The following is an 18,344-nucleotide window of genomic DNA, read 5'->3' on the forward strand; positions in this document are numbered from 1 at the left end:
GATTAAAATGTAGCCTAATCCTGTTGATGGTAGGAAGAATTCAAACAGACCGATTTTCTCAGGTGTTGTGGGAGGTAGGGGATGGGACAAATGAAGTAACTACAGCAATTTATCATTTCACTGTCTGATAAGTAGGACATCTACAAAAGAATAGTAAGCCTTTTTTCTTTATAATTATTTATTAGGCATGGAGAATTCTAGACAACAGGAAGCTTATGCAGACTAAAATCAATCAGAAATCTCTGTAAAGGTTTCACATCATATAAATTCACCATATAATTGAAGTCTGATATCTTAAATTGCTAAAAGTGTATAGGTACAGCAAAGGCTCATGGCTGTAAAATAGTCTTCAATATTGGTGAATAATTAAATCAGAAATAATATATCTGTCTTAATCAAACATATGCAAAGAATGAGAATGAGTACAAATAATACTTACTGCTGGTATTTCTGGAAAAAAAAACTTCATCTGATACATGCATACAAATTGTTTGATTGCTATGTTGAAATCAACTAAGCTGACTTTTATGAATTAATTCAGCTGATTACAATTCAGATATCACAGCAAAATTGTGATATTGGTTAAGTGAATATGCTTTAAATACAACAAATATTTCAAAAATGTTACTTATTCATATTGCGAATACTATGCCACATTGGGTGGTTGGTTGGAGACAAATTTCACAAATTCATTAAAGATTAGGCTGTGTAATCCTCAAGATTTAAGAGATCTATTTTACTTTTTTAAACTTGTACTCACCCTCAATGCACATAAAAGGCCCTATTCCACAAATGGATGTGGCAGGCAGGCTAACATTTAAGCAAAATCTTCTATGCTATAGTATATAAATTGATTGGTGTTTTTTCCCCTTTCATTTTGATAAGCGTGATAAACGCTTTTAATAAGCTTGGCTCACTTTTTTCTTAAAACACATTTCATGAATGACATTTGCCAGTAAGATTAGAATAGATTGCTAATATATTTTAAATGATATTATCTTCTTTCATCATCATCAGAAGTTGAATTGGGAAGGTCTGCTTAATCTATAATCTATGTTGCAATTTCAGCCTATCTCCCTGTGTATTATATTGGTTCTTTCTTGCATAAATAGCTGTGCCTGCCAGCAGCAGGAAGCCATAGCCTTGTTTGGCCTTTCAACAACTCAACTGTGTCAAACTAGCACCCGTTCAGCTGTTGCTTGCCCTTCCTATCCAATCTGTATCTACATTGACTGAGAAAGCATCAGAAGCTTGATCTGTCTGTGGCCCCATATTCCCTGGATTTTTCATTAAGTGCAGCCCTCACATTTTAAAGAAAAAAGGTAGTTTGAACTGTAGGATGCTTATGTACCACCTTATCAGCAACTTACTAAATGAGCTAAGTCTTTTCCCAGGAACACGTGAGTGCCCTCCAGAGCTACAGCATGATCCTGAGAAAAACAGATTTAAGGAATTGCAAGAGCTCCTATATGTCTTCGCACAGAGTATGTGCTCTGAACGATTTTTTCCTCTTTAAATCCAAAGTATTGTACAGTCTATTTACAGTCCTTCCAGAATTAAATCAAATTATACTTGTCCCCTAAAAGAATGCATTCCTTTAGATTTACTATGCATTCTTAGATTCATAACAGTAAGAGTTTTAAAATCAATTTTAATTCAATTTGTAATCTGATTACTCAGAAGGAGTCGCTACCTTTTCCTGGTTTCATGCTTGAGTCTATTATCTAAAAGTAGACAAATGCTCAAACTTTTTAAATCAGAAGGTGCAATATCACCACATTAGGGAAGATCTAAATACATTGTTACCATTAAAAGTTCTGAATATATATGTGAGAGGCTATTAATACAAGGACATGTTTAAAACAGTGATACAACAGTAATTTTACCTAATTTTTACGTGTTTCAGTTTGGTTACCAACTAAAAGTATTGGCCTATAGGCAAACTCTTCAAGCAAATAAAAGCATTGGGGTACTTTCCCAAGATGACTGGGTTGCCTTCCATTCTGATCTCATCCATGCGCTGACGAACGTAACGGGTCTGATTGTTTCCTTTGCAGAAAGTTTCATCTGTGATGCTGGTTATGTTGTTGAACTGTAAATCAAAGCAATGCATTTGAAAAATCCAAGCATCCCCTTTGAGATTTCATTTTTCTCTTTTTGTTGAGATATTAATATTTCTGTAATATTACAGGACATACATTCTCTCCAAGAAGATTCAGAAACCAAATTAGCACTGTAAACACGGGTATGGGAATTTTGATATTCTTCCTTAGTTAAGCAATAAATAAGTTTAAACAAATATAATTCAACAAATGTCTATTTTTAGAGCATGTTCAGCTATTTGAAATGCAGTTTATGTATTGTAATTAGTACAGGAGTGTGTGACAACGTGCTCATATTAACTTCAGTTAGATTTAATCAGTGTAATAATTTTCTAAATGTTGTCAAATGCATACTTGACACTTTTTAATTGTAGCACATTGCAAATCTACGTTAGTGAGTGATTTTATTCACACTTTTCTCAGACACAGGGGATGTATTTTAAAGCATTATGCTTTGTAGTAGTAATGTTTGAGCAACAGTTAAAAAAAAAAGATTGAAAAACCTGAAGATGCAGAATACGTAGGCTTTCTGGCAAATTAGGAGGAACAGACTCCAGGGCGTTCTGTGCTAAGTAGAGATAGGACAATTTTGTCAGCTTCTGTAAAAAAGAGGAATATATATATATATTACTAAATACTACTATGTTATTTAGTAGTTAAATTGGATAAACAGTAATCTGCTTGAACCTGGAAGTGAAACGTAGCCAATGCATAAAGGTTATACAGAGCAGCTGCATTCTTATTTGCTGTACTTATTTGTTTTGTCAGCTTATATTTGCTACATAATCCAAAAAGTCCTGGGATATTTACAAAAATATGTTAAGATCATATAGATACATAGAATCAGATTAAAGGCCCAGAGAGTTAACAATAGTAAATGATGGCCCATTGAGTTTAAGAGCCTCTATCCCAGCATCATCATATGACTGTGTACATGCAATGGGATTGGGTATCAGCCTCCTTATTTTATTTTGCTTTTTAAAAAAGACAGGTAACAAGTTTCTCCCTATTAAAGAAAATTGCTACTTTGTAAAAAAAAAAAAGCCTGGCAGGATAAATATATTTGGTATTGTAGTTCTATCAGTGCACTTAAACTTAATCTGTAATGTAGGATAAAGTATCTGGGATTAGTTTTAATTGAGAAATCAGTCCAGATGTAATTCTGTCCTGTGCAAGTGAAGATGCTGCATTTAGACCGCTGTTTAGAATGTAAACAAATAGAATTCAGTCAGAATTAAATATATAAAGACTTTAAACAAGACTTGTTATTTGTTCGGTTGTCATTGGCAAAGGTTGGACAACTTTACAAAAGTAATAGGATTTCCATTAAAACATGGACATGCAGCAAGGAACTCACAAAATCCTTATAAGTATACACAGAACCTCAAAATTAATTGAAAGAATATTAAAATCTAAAAAAAAGTTGAAATTTCACAAAACCACTGATCTCTCAAAATATGTGGAATCTTGAGATACTATAATCTCATCAGAACTTCAGGAATAAAAAAACTAGCTTTTTTGTTCTTTTGCTCATATAAGATTATGGAAGATACTCAGTTAAATTGATAGTCCTATCTCATGACCTAGGTACTACAATCAGTATCTGTAATAAGAATAAATATGCAAGAATGCTAATAATATTTTGGGATTGATTGTAAATTTACTTTATGCCGACTTAGCATTTCCATCTGTAATACATTTTGCACTATTGTTTGAAGGCTTAAAGTAAAATGAAAATATTGTACATCAGCGTGACCCGTCAAAAGCGCGGACGACAAAAGCGCGATCGACAAAATCGCGCCTTTGACGTCATCACAGCGCGACGAAAAAGATCGAAAAATTCAAATAAAAATTAATAAAAATTAAATTAAAGCAAGCCGATTCACATAAAGGTAAGGGTTAGGGTTAGGGTTAGGGTTAGGGTAAGGGTAAGGGTTAGGGTTAGCTTTAGAGCGTTAGCGTTAGCGTTAGGGTTAGGATAAGGGTTAGCGTTACGTTTTTCGTTACTTTAACGGTTAGGTTTAGGGTTAGGTTTAGGGTTAGGTTAAGAGTTAGGGTTAGGGTTAGGTTTAGGGTTAGGTTTGGGGGGGTTAGGGGAAGGTTTTAGCTTTATTTTTACATTTTTTCGATCTTTTTCGTCGCGCTGTGATGACGTCACAGCGCGCTTTTGTCGAGCGCGATTTTGTCCTACGCGCTTTTGTGGTGGAACCGTACATCAGTACATTATCTTACCTAAAAGTAATGTTTATTGAACTCAGCATGATTTACTTCCATATAAGCAGGCAGAGAATAATGCTTTTGTTCTTACAATTATTTTTTCTACCTATGTGATTGACAGATTTCTTCACTGCTCTAAGATATTGATCCTTCAGCACAAGTCAATCAATTTAGTAAGCTTGAAATTTAAATCTTAGAATGATAATCATGATAACACATTAGTCCAATATATTTCTTATATAATACTTATTTTCTAAGTGCAATAGTTCATTTTGAAATAATTCAGATTGGTTTCATTTAGTAGTGCTTGTACTTAATAATGATTTTACCTTGAAAGCATTTGCTTTAACTCCTCTGCTTTTAATTCTGTTGTTATTTAGGTTTAGTGAAGTTAGTTTGGGAGGCAAAACTGGAAGCTTGGCTATCCGATTATCAGCTAATGAAAGTTCTTCTAGTAGAATTAACTTTGCAAAGGCTCCATCTTCAATCTCTTGAATTGCATTTCCCGTCAAATCAATTCTTCTTAGGGTGGCTTAAAAGCAAACAATATTACAATTAAAACATCTTTTCTATGGGTGTTTACTGCTTAAAGGCATGCTCTGTGCTGAAGTGACTAAATAAAAAACCTGTTCTACATATATGGTTAAGATGATTCTCTGTATTCTACCTGAGAGATAGATAACTTTTCCAACACAGGAACTAAAAATTCCTTCTTTGTAAAAACACTATTTGTAAATAATTAATTCTCTAGAAAAGTAGTAATATTTTTTAAACAAAATTATAAAATCATTGAGATCTGAAGTAAAATTGTATCCTTCCCCTCAGTTTCATATAAGTGTATTGGCTTATCCCAGTTTGATATAAGTGCTCCTCCAGGATGCAAACAGTTGGACACATTTACTGTCTCTTTGCATTCCTAGATTGCCATTTTTATTTTCCAATTATGTAGCTCCTTGTGGTCAGTCTTGATGACTGGAAGAAGAGGGCATTTCCAACTTTTTTCTTATTTGGGGGGAACATGGAATTAATACTTTTGATGTCTTTTCAGTCATTTTCCTTTGTCTCTGTCAGCAGTTAACTACTGAGTTCACAAACAGAGGGAGCATAGAGGAGGAAAGCATTGATTCTGTCTCTTAAAGGTACTAAAGGTTGATGGCGCTAGTTAACATGAATTAGAAGACTCTTTGAACTTTGGGCTGTGAATTTCACTAGTCAGAATTTTTTTAAAGAAAAAATATTTTGAATCAAAGAGAAGGGCCAGCAAGGTGTTCCGGTGGTCAGCAACTGAATAATGCTGATTTACATAGGAAACATGGTCTGCTTAATTTGTGCTTCTTTTAAGTCAGGAGTGGCAAGGGGCCACATGCAATCTTCAACCTAACTTCAATCTTGTGCCTAAATTTGAAAGGCATATACAGGTAGTCCTCAGCTTATGTTCAATCATTCAGCAACTATTTAAAGCTGCAAAGTGGTACTAAAAATTGACATATCAGAAGTCTTCAAAGTTCTGGCCCTTGCAGCACACTTACAGACATGTAATTGTGATCAGGGCACTTGGATATCCAGCTTGCAATTATGACATTGCAGGGAGTGCAGTAATGGGACCCCCATTTGCAACCTTCCCTGCCATCTTCTCACAAGCAAAGGCAATGGGGAAGCCAGCAGGGAAAGTTGCAAGTCACTTCAGTAAGTCACTCCCACCTTTTCTTCCAAGGTCTTCCCTGACTTCTATGCATCTTGTGCTGGCCTAACTAGGCCCCCATCTGCCTCCCTCAGCTCACATATGGTCTGTGCTGGCTCTTTCATGACTCACACATGGCCTGCACTAGCATGACTCACACATGGCCTGTACTACCACCACAGCACCCCTTACCTTACTTATTCCTGCTTAATGACCCATGTGTTTTGGATTATAGTGACAACTAGAACTACTTGGATTCTCATTGCTACGCAATATGGTCACATGACACTGGGCTTTATGAATGCATTGGTTAGCCATGGTGATACAGTTTGAATTACCGCCATAACCTGAGGACTACTCATAAACACAAATAATCTGGATTTCTGATAAATGCAATCCCATCTTAAAATCAACATGAAAATGAAAATATATTTCTGAAATGAAATATGTCATTTTAAAAGTCATGGATACATTTGATCCTGGATGCTACTCTCTTCTTCCCGAGCTGCCACTGACCTCTTACACCATCACCCCGGCACCATCCCTCCACCAATCACTTTTAAAGGAATGTAGTCATCAGAATATTGGAGTGCTTAAAAGTATAATCTTCAGAAGCCATTATATTAAAAAAACTTTAATCTGATTTGTAAAATAATTTGGCCAGTAAAATTACTTTTCTCTGAAAAAAAAAGTATTATTACTTTCTGTAATAGCTAGTGGTTCAAAAATACAGATAACTAAATGCTAACCAAAGTGTGTTTCCAATTATTAATCATCAAATTTATTTTTACGATTTACTTACGAATTTCAGCAAAATCAGATACTTTCACCTTCTTGATTTTGTTGAATCTTGCATAAAGGTAACCTGTTTCCTTTGGCAGAACAGGGATACTTTCCATATCAGTTTCTTCACAGTACATTGAACGAATTAAACAAACACATAGTAGACAAGTAGCCATTGCTGAAAGTATATAATTTTGAGTCAGTTTAAGTAGAAGTCTAGATAAATGTTTCAACAGTTTATAAAAAAATTATCTTCCACACTTTCCTGCAGAATCTAGGTTATTCAGGCATCCTTTGGAGGGGAGGGGGTTGATTACAGATGCTTACTGATAGTGCTAGCCTTTGAGAAAAAAGTCTATACAGTGGAAATATACAAAATTGCTTGGAATAAAAGATAAACATTCCCTCTAGTTAAGTTCAGTTCCTGATCATTTTGTGATATACCCAGTCCATGTAGTTTTCTTGGCAATCATGTAGTTCCTATTGTTTTCTTCTAGGATTCTTTAAAAAATGTTCAGACTAACAGACAAATAACTGTTCCTACTGCTCTCACTGCTTAATCTTGCAAATTAGCCAAGTTTGGCTTCTGATGAGCAATAGACAGAAACAAATTAGCCAAGTTGGGCTGTTGGACCTTTTAGAGTAGTTTTGAACAGTGAATTTCCATGCTATAGCATATGCCAATTGCAAGATGGTGAAAAAAAATGAAAGTTCATTTTGTGCTGTTGGAAACATCATTCATTGTCTTTAGATATAGTCCTGTTATACCAAAGTGGCAAATCTGTTGCCTTTCGTAGCCTGCGAGATTGACAAGTGATGTGAAAGATGAGATGTCTTTGTTTACCAAACCAGACTGGATTAATATGGTAGATTATGGCCTATAACATTCAGAGAATAATGTACTGTATTTTGGTTGCATTCTGATTGGTGGTCTTCCTCCATTATCCGTAAATCAGTGGCTGAAGTTTTCTATGATTTATCGGACACTGAAATTCCATTGTCATTGCAGTGCAGCAGGAAACAGATTGAATATGTCACAAATGCTACTTCATGAGCTCAATAAGTCTTGATTGCCAAAAGGAAAAGGGTTCTCTACCTGAACTTGTGTTAGGAAGTCCTATCATATAGTTCTGCGGTATCTGTAAGCATGTCATTGCACTATATATTTTTAAAAAACGCTTATTGAAAATCTGGAATTCCTATATAGAATGTTTACAATATCCTTTAATTGCTGCCTAATTGCTTAACCAACAGTTGTTATTGTTTAGTACAACAGACATACCTAATAATGTTTCTAGCCGTAATACTGACAGCTTTGGAAACTATTCTGTTTATTATAAAGTTGAAAAACTTACTTGTATAATTTGTTGTTCCCTCTGCAAGTTTTTCATCATCTCTTTGCAGCTGTACATTATTTTCATTGAAAACGAAAGTGTTGTCTTCCTTTTAAATATATAAAATATAATATATAACACAAAATATACAATATATATGTTATATAAGCATAGCTGATAATAATACACTGATATTCAACTATAATGGTAATGATGTTTTTACATGTTACGGTTGTTAAAACATACTTATCTTAAGTTTTTGTTGACTGGTCGAAAACAATGCAGAAAATTGTATTGCGAACTTAACTCTTCCTGTTTAATGAGTTTCCATTGAAAGTGAATGGATTTATTACAGATCCACCAAACAATCAAAATCAAAATAAAGTAAAATAAGAGGGAAAAAAGGGAAATGCAATAACATCAGAACAATACAGCAGTCTTACATTCTAACACATTATTCTAGTGTACCCAATACAACCAGAAATCAGTCCAAAGTTATTTATCATTAGTGAAGGACAGGTTCTGCAAGTTGCAAATGTAAATTTAGCCATGTCTTTTGTTTTTTTAGAGTTCTTATCTGCCAAGTTAAAAAGTCCTTATCTGCCGAGTTTAAAAAAAAAATCTTAGATATCTGTGTAAACGCCTAATTGGGCATTAAGAGCTGATGTCTCTCTACAGATGTTCCATTTGAGTATTGTAAAACTAGTCCTTTCTGTTCAGAGGTTTTTCTGAAATTTGCCTTCATAATGGTAGGATATCAAAGCACAGCTGTGTGAAGGTCCTAAGAAACCACTTAACTGTGAATTTGTTAAGATACCAGACTAGTTGGAAACATATATCTCCCACAGCATTCCAGCCGGCATCATGTTGTGCTTAGCTTGCAATTCTGTATCAAGAATCCTTTGCTTAAGGGCTGCCATAATCTGCTGTTGTGCCAGTATCATATGTGCTTCTAATGCAAAATATAATTTCTGAACTTTATCACCAATTTTCTGTTTCCAAGTAGTTTGGAATCTGCCTGCGAGATCAAATGTCAACCTTTGAGTTGAGAGTTAATCTATAGCAATTATTTGAAAATACTTAGTAGGTTCAAATCACAACTTGCTATCGTGATTTTAAAGAGCATTTGGTTGAATTAGATATGTTAATGTAATATAATGAAAGAAAAAATCCTTAGCTACCAGAATATTTTATTTTTATTTTTATACTGCTATATATTATCAGTATTATATTAAACCATTTGAAAAATAGCTAATCTAGATGGCTTGGATATTTTTTTGAAATCCAACTTGCTATTCTACATCATCATTTTGGATGCAAAGTAAGTGCAGGGCCCATACGGAGGTTTGGGGAGGGGGGGAAATAGGCCTCCTGGAAGTCTCCTGGGCCTGTTTCTGTAGTTTTCGCCCTCCGAGAGGCTCGAGGAAGGCAAAAGCGCCCCCCCCCCCATTGGTGCAGGAGGCCGAGTAGGCCATGCCCCCCCCCCAGCAACCAGGTAGAGAACCTGTTGTTGAAACTTTTGAACCCCACCCCTTGATCAAAGCCCTCCCATCTAACTCCACAAGACTGCCAAATGCATTTTAACATTTTAGCATCTTGTCCAGTTGGAGTCCAATTTTGAATGAACCCAAGTGTTTTTATCCCATAGGTATCTAGAGTATTCCTCATTGCAGCCCTGTAGGCAGTCCTGAAGCCCATTCTTTCCCAACATTGAATAAAACACCTTAAACAGGATTGCCAGTTGTTTATCTGTAGACACAAACAGAAGGGAGAAAATAAGTATCTTTTGTTGCCTTTGTCACCATTATTGAACCGTGGTGGCCCAATGGTTAGAATGTAGTACTGCACGTTGCTTCTGCTGTCTGCCAGGTGCCTGCAGTTTAACAGTTCAATTCTCACTGGCTCAAGGTTGACTCAGTCTTTCATTCCTTCTCCTTGACCTCTTGACCTCATTGACCTTGACCTCATTCCGTCCTCCTTGACCTTGACCTTGACCTCATTCCGTCCTCCTTGACCTCTCAGCGGCTTTCGATACCATCGACCATGGTATCCTTCTGCGACGACTGCGGGAGGTGGGAGTGGGAGGCACCGTGTTACGGTGGTTCTCCTCCTACCTCTCGGACAGGTCGCAGTCGGTGTTAGTGGGGGGGCAGAGATCGTCCCCTAGGCCCCTAAATTATGGGGTGCCTCAGGGTTCGGTCTTATCCCCCCTACTATTCAACATCTACATGAAACCGCTGGGAGAGATCATCCGCAGGCACGGGATTAGATACCATCAATATGCGGACGATACTCAATTGTATCTGTCCGCCCCGTGCCAAATCAATGAAGCGGTTGACGTGATGAGCCGGGGTCTTGAGGCCGTTATGGACTGGATGAGGGTGAACAAGCTTGTGCTCAACCCAGAAAAGACCGAGTGGCTGTTGTGTTTCCCTCCCAAAGATTTGGCTATTATTCCACCACTCAGGCTGGGGGGTCAAATTTTATACCCCTCAGAGAGGGTTCGCAACTTGGGAGTCCTCCTGGATCCACAGCTGTCATTTGACCACCACTTAACGGCTGTGACCAGGGGGGCATTCGCCCAGGTTCGCCTGGTGCGCCAGTTGCGACCCTACCTGAATCGGGAGGCTCTCACAACAGTCACTCGGGCCCTTGTGACCTCTAGGCTGGAATACTGCAATGTGCTCTACATGGGGCTGCCCTTGAGGAGCATCCGGCGACTTCAGCTAGTGCAGAATGCAGCCGCGCGAGTGATTGCGGGTGCACCCCGATTCACCCGCATAACACCTATCCTCCGCGAGCTGCGCTGGCTACCTGTTGATCTCCGGATGCGCTTCAAGGTGCTATTAATCACCCATAAAGCCCTACATGGCAGTGGATCTGGATACTTGAGAGACCGCCTTCTGCCAATTACATCCCTACGACCGATAAGATCTCATAGATTAGGCCTCCTCCGTATTCCATCGGCCAGCCAGTGTCGGCTGGCAACTACAAGGAGGAGGGCCTTCTCAGCAGTAGCCCCGACCCTTTGGAACGAGCTCCCCGTGGAGATTCGTACCCTCTCCACCGTCCAGGCCTTCCGCATAGCCTTGAAGAACTGGCTCGCCCGTCAGGCCTGGGGATAGGATAGTTACCCGCCCGAATGATGAGTGTTTGTTGTTTGCTATTTTATTACATGTTTTGTCCTACTGTCTGTATTCCCCTTTCCCAGTTTTTGTGTGAGCCGCCCTGAGTCCCCTCAGGGAAAAGGGCGGCCTACAAATTCTAATAAAATTCTAAAAAAATTCTAAATTCTAGGTTAGTAAAGGACCCAGATTGTTGGGGGCAATATGTTGACTCTGTAAACCACTTAGGGAGGGCTATAAAACACTGTGAAGCGATATATAAGTCTCAGTGCTATGGCTATTGCTATTACATAATACTTAATAGGGACTTTTACTTGCATTTGAGGAAACTCAAGTGAATTTGACACCCCTGCATTAAACCTTCACTGTGTCCAAGTTTTGCTCATGGGTTTCTCAGGAGCATTCTGATTTTAAAAAATGGTGAATTCAGAAAGCTCAGATCGTTGTTATTTTTGTTCATTTAATGTAAAAGCTATTTTGCTTATTAGTTGCTAGCTTCGTTTTTGTGTTGTTCTCACCTGTAGACTTCCTGAACATCCTTAGAAAATAAAAAAGGATGGGTGACCTCTGCACGCCTTGCACAGGCATTATGTGAAAGCACAAAATATATGCTCTTACAGGTCAAAGTAAGTATCATAGTTGCAACAGAATCAGTTTAGTGTAGAGTTTAAGGCATCAGGCTAGAAATCAGGAGATTGTATGTTTTAGGCATAAAATCAGCTGGTTACCTTAGGCTAGTCATACTAGCCAAGGTGGTGCAGTGGTTAGAGTGCTGTACTGCAGCCACTTCAGCTGACTGTTATCTGCAGTTCGGCGGTTCAAATCTCACCGGCTCAGGGTTGACTCAGCCTTCCATCTTTCCGAGGTGGGTAAAATGAGGACCCAGACTGTGGGGGCAATATGCTGACTCTGTAAACTGCTTAGAGAGGGCTGAAAGCCCTATGAAGTGGTATATAAGTCTAACTGCTATTGCTATACACTATCAGCCATAGGAGGGAGGTAATAGCAAACCACTTCTGAAAATCTTACTAAGAAGCCTTCAGGGACTAATTCAGGTAGTCACCAGGAGCCAATACTGACTTGCAGGCAATCCCTCAAATCAGGGGTTGTTAGGACAATGATTTATTAATGGTTTTACTTTTTTTAGATTAATGATACCAAATAGGTATTCTCAAGCAATGAAAAGAAATTTAGATATATTAATCATTAAACTGCTTTCTCTTGAGATAATTAATTTAAAACACACACATACACACACTTTTAATTGTTGTGTGTTTTAACTGAGCATGATCTTTCCACACAGTATAAATTCTAAATCCATTATTTATCTTGGTATTGATTAAAAATCAATATGGGCTCAATAAAACTCAAACTTTCTACCTAGGTATACTGTGAATGGGTAGATAATATAATTCTGTTGATTAAGATTAGAACTATTGTGTGGTTTATTCAGTGTAAATTATTCTATTTATTCTTCCTCAAAGGCAACCGAGTTGATCAGCTTACAGTATTTTCTTTCTCTCAATAATAAACATCATATTGCAACAGTGTGTTATTTGTATTGTACCCCTAATATGCATTTATTTTAATTTGGGTCACATGAAAGAAGTTCATTATTAAATATATTTCTTATATGTGGTTGGGGAATTACTTCAGGATTTTCTCAGGCCAGAAAATTAATTAATAGCAGCAGGTCCCCCTCAATTATGATTCTCAGGAGACCAATCTGAATGCTTGGTGTATAAGAAAACCCTGATAATTCCTTGCAGTGACACATAACATTATTGTGTATATCATTAGAAACAAAGCAATAATTATAGTTTGAGTCAAATTTAAGCTTGGCTCATGGCCATATTATATATTTCTATAAGTACAGGTATTTGGATTAGGTAATTATAAAGAAATAAAGAATACAAAATAAAACAATAATATCTATATATGTATTATATTCATATTTTTTTGTATCTCCTTGCTCCCCCCCCCTTTTGTTGGCTGCTATATTTAGCTGTGAAACATGCATTCAGGGCTAAGTAATACACTGGCAAAGTGGAAAAAAAGGAATATAGAACTTGTAAGCTACCTTATTTTTTACTCCGTCCTGTGGATAGTCTCCATAGTCTTCCTGAAATAATGCATCTTCATAACCTTGCTGGAATGTTTCATGAAACAGAGTTGAGTGTTGATTAGGTGGTGCTAGCTTCACCAAGGGCATAAAAAAACAGAAGAGATAAAATTTCTGTGAAGTCTTCATTTCAGAAGCTCAGACTTGAGTTTTGCTGAAAGGACCAAGGAGAATGATTCTTGTAACTGGAAACAAGGAAAGCAATCTGTCAGAACAATATTTAAAGCCCTAGAAGAGTAGCTGGCAGCAGTTTTCTAATGCTCAGGGAACAGGGAAAGATGACTTAACTCTTAGTATTCTTTATTTAAATCCTTCTTTTGTTTAAAAATTGGTACTATACAGTTTAACAATATATATTTATATACTTGATATTATTTCAGATTCCTATAATTTCTCATTTTGCATGCTAATTGGAAGCAATTGAAACCCCATATTTTGAGATCTGATACACAGAGTGAAGAAATAGTTAAAATGTGGAGCCAAGCTAAGCCCATCCCTGGAGTGAAAGTAATAGTTTGTATTGTCTTAAAGATCTATGCTTTCCAGAAAAAATAGGAATTTAAAAATAAAAATGAATAAAAGCATATTTTAGATATAAAGCATGCATACAATTCAAGAAAGATATACTGATGATAGTTTCTAGATAATGAATTATACAGTCAAGCTATTTTTACAGTAACTTGTAACCATGTGGTATACATTAAGATAATTTATTGGAAAACAACACCTACCGTTTTGCTGAATAAGACCTCTTGTGAATCTATGTTCAATATAGTTTTCTGTGCATTAATTCCAAATGGCCAGAGAAAAGTTATGGTTTATTTTCAAGAAACTGAAATAATGCAGTTTCAAAGATGGATAGACTTTAGATGTGCTGTCTGTAGGGTAAAAAGAGTTGTGTTAGCATGCAGGCTTATGTGCAAAATGTTACATGATAAATCAGTTTTGCTCTGCTACAAAATGGAATGAGTCCAATTTCAAATATGTTAATCTAGTTGCTCAAAGTTGAAAGCATTTCCTAGATCAGCTGCAGTTTCATGCAATGAAGACTTCAGTAAAGTCATGTGCTTTTCATTTAGTCTAGCATTTAATGAAAAACAAAGACAGTGACTTCCGTTTCAGATAAAGTATAAGCATTCCATTTTTGTGTGTGTAGGAAAAAAAATTGCAAAACTTTTAAGTTTGCAGCATAAACTTTCAAACAAGAGTTGGTGGACACTATTTTTCCATTCACCTTCCTGGGGTCTTTCTTCAGCAGTGTCAGAGTTAATTACTTTTATTTTTTGGAAGACTGTCTAGCATTCCAATCTTAATAGATCATTACAGAAAAGAGCGAAAAATACAGAAAACAATGAAAAATACTCATTGAACGTCTAATGTTTAGGAGAAGCAGGTTTGCATTATAAAGGATTTTGGTGAAAATCCTTTGATATGCCCTGCTATAAAACATTCGTTCAGAACATTCACTGTTTTATACATAGGCAGTGAAGATTAATAAGAACTAGATGTGCACACAGCAAGACCGTAGCTGTTTCATTTATTGATTTTTGTTACATTCTTCAATTTGACAGTCCTGCTAAAAATATCAGCTGAGATTTTTATTTCTTCACTTTAGAGAGCTTTTTAAAACAACAGCTACCCTGAAGGTTTTCAGTTATACACAGCTTATTACTCCACAAAAGTCAGAGTTCAGAAACCAGCTGTTTGCTCTGGAATACCATCTCAGTTGGAATTGGATGCTTTGGATAATAGCACATCTGTTGCTTTACAGTTTGTGCTCTTTTGCAACTTGATCTGTGTTTAACATAACTGTACTCTGTCCATTCACTGTGCTGACTGAGAGTGTTGTTAAAGGCAAAATTGGAATCAGTTTCCATTATGTTGCAATGATATTGGTCTTTTGTTGGTTTTGAATATTAATGCATATGAAGATTATTTAGAGTCCTGACATCTGTTCTGTCTTCTGTTTAGTAAATTCAGGGGTTATTGAATCTCTAATTTTTTATATTATATTTTCACCCAAATATGAAGTCTGGAAGAACAAACATATTCCAAGCCAGTATTTAGAAAAGAAAAATTCCCATCCCACTCTCCCTGCCTGAAATTTTCTTCTGACATTTCGGAGGTATGGAGTCATAGTACCTAACAGGGAAAAAAAATCAGTAAATGTAGCTTCCGTCTATTAAAATTGATGCACTCTTAGCTTAAGGCCAGTTACTTTGAGAATGTCAATATTCATGTTTTCTAAGGAATGAGTTAATAAGAAACTCTTCACTCAGAGGTGTGCACTCCATGTGAATAAGCTTAATTTTGCACTTTAATCACTATCAGTGCACAGATTGAGGCAGTATAAGCAGTTTTGTTTATTTGTTTATTTAAAGTACCGCATTTTTCGCAGTACAAGTCACTCCTATCTCCCCCTCCCCCCGCAAAAAAGAGAGTGAAACTCTGGGTGCGTCTTATACACTGAATACAGCATTTTTGACCTAATGACCCCCCCCCTTTGCAAAAATGGACGTACAGAGGGTTTCGGATGCTTGCAAAGTGCTCATGGGGGCTGGACCCCCAAAAATGAGCAAAAAATGGACCATTTTTGCTCTTTTGGGGGGGGCAGCCCCCAGGAACTTTGCAAACCTCCTAAAGGCTATGCATGACCTTTTTTGTGTTTTGCAAAAAACAAGGAATGCAGAGGATTTGGGAGGCCTGCAGAGTGCAAAAACTTTTTTAAAAAATTTACCTCTTCAAATCATGGTGTGTTTTATAGTCCCAAAAATAAGGTATGTATTTGGCTCCCCGGGTTGTACACTGATACTTTGGCTGACTTACGAAGCGAAGAAAACAAGAAAAAGTGTGAATGAAAACTCAGACAAACAGGTTCATACTTACTTCTTGATGGCAACAATTATTCCAGCCCCAGCATCTGTGGAAATACTCAAATTAATAAAGTATTTCTGAGGGCCAGTAGGATCAGGGCCAGCCAAATATTGGAAGAGAAGTGGGTGGATCATTTCACAGGTCATGGACAAAGCATTGTTTCAGGGAAGGGACCCAAAATGTACTATCCAATATAATGAATGAGATTGGGTAATGTCATTGGGAAGGCTCCTCCTGCAAATTACCCAGTCCTGTGCCATGTAGGGCTTTATAAGTGATAGCAGCACCTTAAATTGCTGGTTGTGGGAAGAAAAACAATTGCAATTGCATTCTCACTATGATCTCATTCCATTCTTCGGCTTTATTTTGTTTTGTTCTTTTACTCATTGTTTAAAGAAGTATCCCAGAAAGGCTTTGCTGATGCCTAGTGACTAGGCTGTTCACGCTATTCCATTATAAACAAACAAACAAAGATCAGGGAGTCATAGTAGAACACTTGTTTCATCCATCTACATCGAGGTGTCCCAGCTACTAGAATTCCCCAGCTGGCACACCCCGATGTAGATAATGAAACAAGTGTTCTACTGTGAGTCTCTGATCTAGTTTATTCTCTGAGATTTCTCCAATTGCAGCCTCTTAACTCAGTCTTTGATAACCAGAGAAAGATCTGTTGGAGGTCATACTAAGAGGTAGGATGATACTGCAATTCCAAAACTTCCAACTATTGCTATGGGATTCAATTTGATGTTATATTTTCCTAACATACTCTCCACCTCACATGGTAGGGTGCCTTATTCTCAAAATTGGTAAAGGAAGTTTCAATAACTTCTCATATTCAGAGGCCCTATCTGTCTCATGCCCTTCATCCTAAATTGCTGTCTCAGTGAGATGGGCAGCATAGAACTTTAATAAATAAAAATTCTAGCAGACTAATTTATCAACATTTCTATGAAAATTGCTAAATTATGCTGTTGAAAATATTTTCAGAAGGTGCTGGGTTTGAACCATATTTACATGAATATGGTTTGCTTATGTATGTTAACCTTCTAATATTAGTTTGTTGTTTGTTTGCTACCATTTCCAATTACCTAAACTATTACGGAAATAGTTATAGTTTTCTAGGGAATATGCATTTTCTTTTATTTTTCACCATCCTGTACATTCAAAGAACAAATGAATAGAAGAATCTGCAGTTGCAACTTTAAAGTATTATTTAGAAAATATCTAAACTTTGTTGGGATCACTTAAACATAACTTATTTATGAAAATATCACCTTTTTATAGATGGCGAATACTGCTACGTGCAATAGAATTTTTCTGAAAACTAAAATTTTGGTTCAACTATTCAAATATCCTGAACATGGAATAATGTCACTACACAGGAATCATCATGAGCCTCAAAGTAGAACAATAATAATCCACATCAATTGTCCGACTAGTGAACCCAAAATAAAGAAACGCTCTTGGGAGCTTTGAATTCCAAAAGGAAAACTTTATTGGATACAGCATTTTGGTACTGAAGAATCAAAACTAGTTCTGGTTTTCCCATGCAAATGCTTGCTTAGATAAACAACAACTTCCCTTTCTCTCTGGGTGACCACATTGTCCAGTTATGAGATGTCCTTTTGCAATGGAAACAGTCCATCTCTTTCTCAAGTGTCTGCAATGGTGACCTTGATGGTTGCCAGGCTCTCATGATACACACACACATTTTCAGCATTCTGTTTCTCCCTTCCCTCCTTCCAGTTCATTGGCAAGTTGAAAAGTGTTAAGGTTTGAAATAAGCAAAGTGGTTCAATCTTGACAGAGGTTTTCATTTAGTGGAAATGAATGAGCATATGTTCAGTTTTCTATTCTCGTTGTAGAATTTGTGGATTGTGGAATATAAGAGATATTGATCCACATTTGGTTTGATTGAGAAATGCAATAGATGACAAAGTTTATCAGATAATAGGATATACTATTTTCTGGAAATATTATTTGTTACTTTTGATAAAGCTAATACTTAGTATGAAATAAGAAAGGTTTTTTTTTTCCCTTTTGGTAACTGCTAGGATAGAAATGACAAAACATTAAAAATCAGTGATAAATGAAGTATAAAAATTG

General features: G+C 36.7%; 2 protein-coding genes across 3 annotated transcripts in view; one reads left to right on the plus strand and one right to left on the minus strand.

The window, feature by feature from the left end:
• The window catches only part of CENPP (centromere protein P), a 151,856-nt gene that overhangs the window by 11,528 nt on the left and 121,984 nt on the right, over positions 1-18,344 (plus strand). The gene's annotated exons all lie outside the window — the stretch shown is intronic.
• Positions 161-16,381, minus strand: OGN (osteoglycin). Its single transcript, XM_014071651.2, has 8 exons — positions 16,251-16,381; positions 14,096-14,242; positions 13,323-13,549; positions 8,139-8,226; positions 6,803-6,961; positions 4,649-4,851; positions 2,606-2,701; positions 161-2,092 (listed from the first exon to the last, which is right to left on the minus strand). The coding sequence occupies exons 3-8, from the start codon at positions 13,491-13,493 to the stop codon at positions 1,919-1,921; spliced, it is 891 nt and encodes a 296-aa protein (XP_013927126.1). The 5' UTR covers positions 13,494-13,549; positions 14,096-14,242; positions 16,251-16,381; the 3' UTR covers positions 161-1,918.

Source organism: Thamnophis sirtalis, unplaced genomic scaffold (assembly GCF_051295495.1).
Source record: "Thamnophis sirtalis isolate CommonGarterSnake01/CBP01778 unplaced genomic scaffold, rThaSir2_p1.2 scaffold_3, whole genome shotgun sequence".
Lineage (NCBI taxonomy): Eukaryota > Metazoa > Chordata > Lepidosauria > Squamata > Natricidae > Thamnophis > Thamnophis sirtalis.

Coding starts and splice junctions, on each gene's coding strand:
- OGN (XM_014071651.2), bottom strand. CDS start 13,493: ATGAAGACTTCACAGAAATTTTATCTCTTCTGTTTTTTTATGCCCTTG. Junction 8,227..13,322: donor AGGACGGAGTAAAAAATAAG/GTAGCTTACAAG, acceptor TATATTTAAAAG/GAAGACAACACTTTCGTTTT. Junction 4,852..6,802: donor ATCTGATTTTGCTGAAATTC/GTAAGTAAATCG, acceptor TTTGCTTTTAAG/CCACCCTAAGAAGAATTGAT.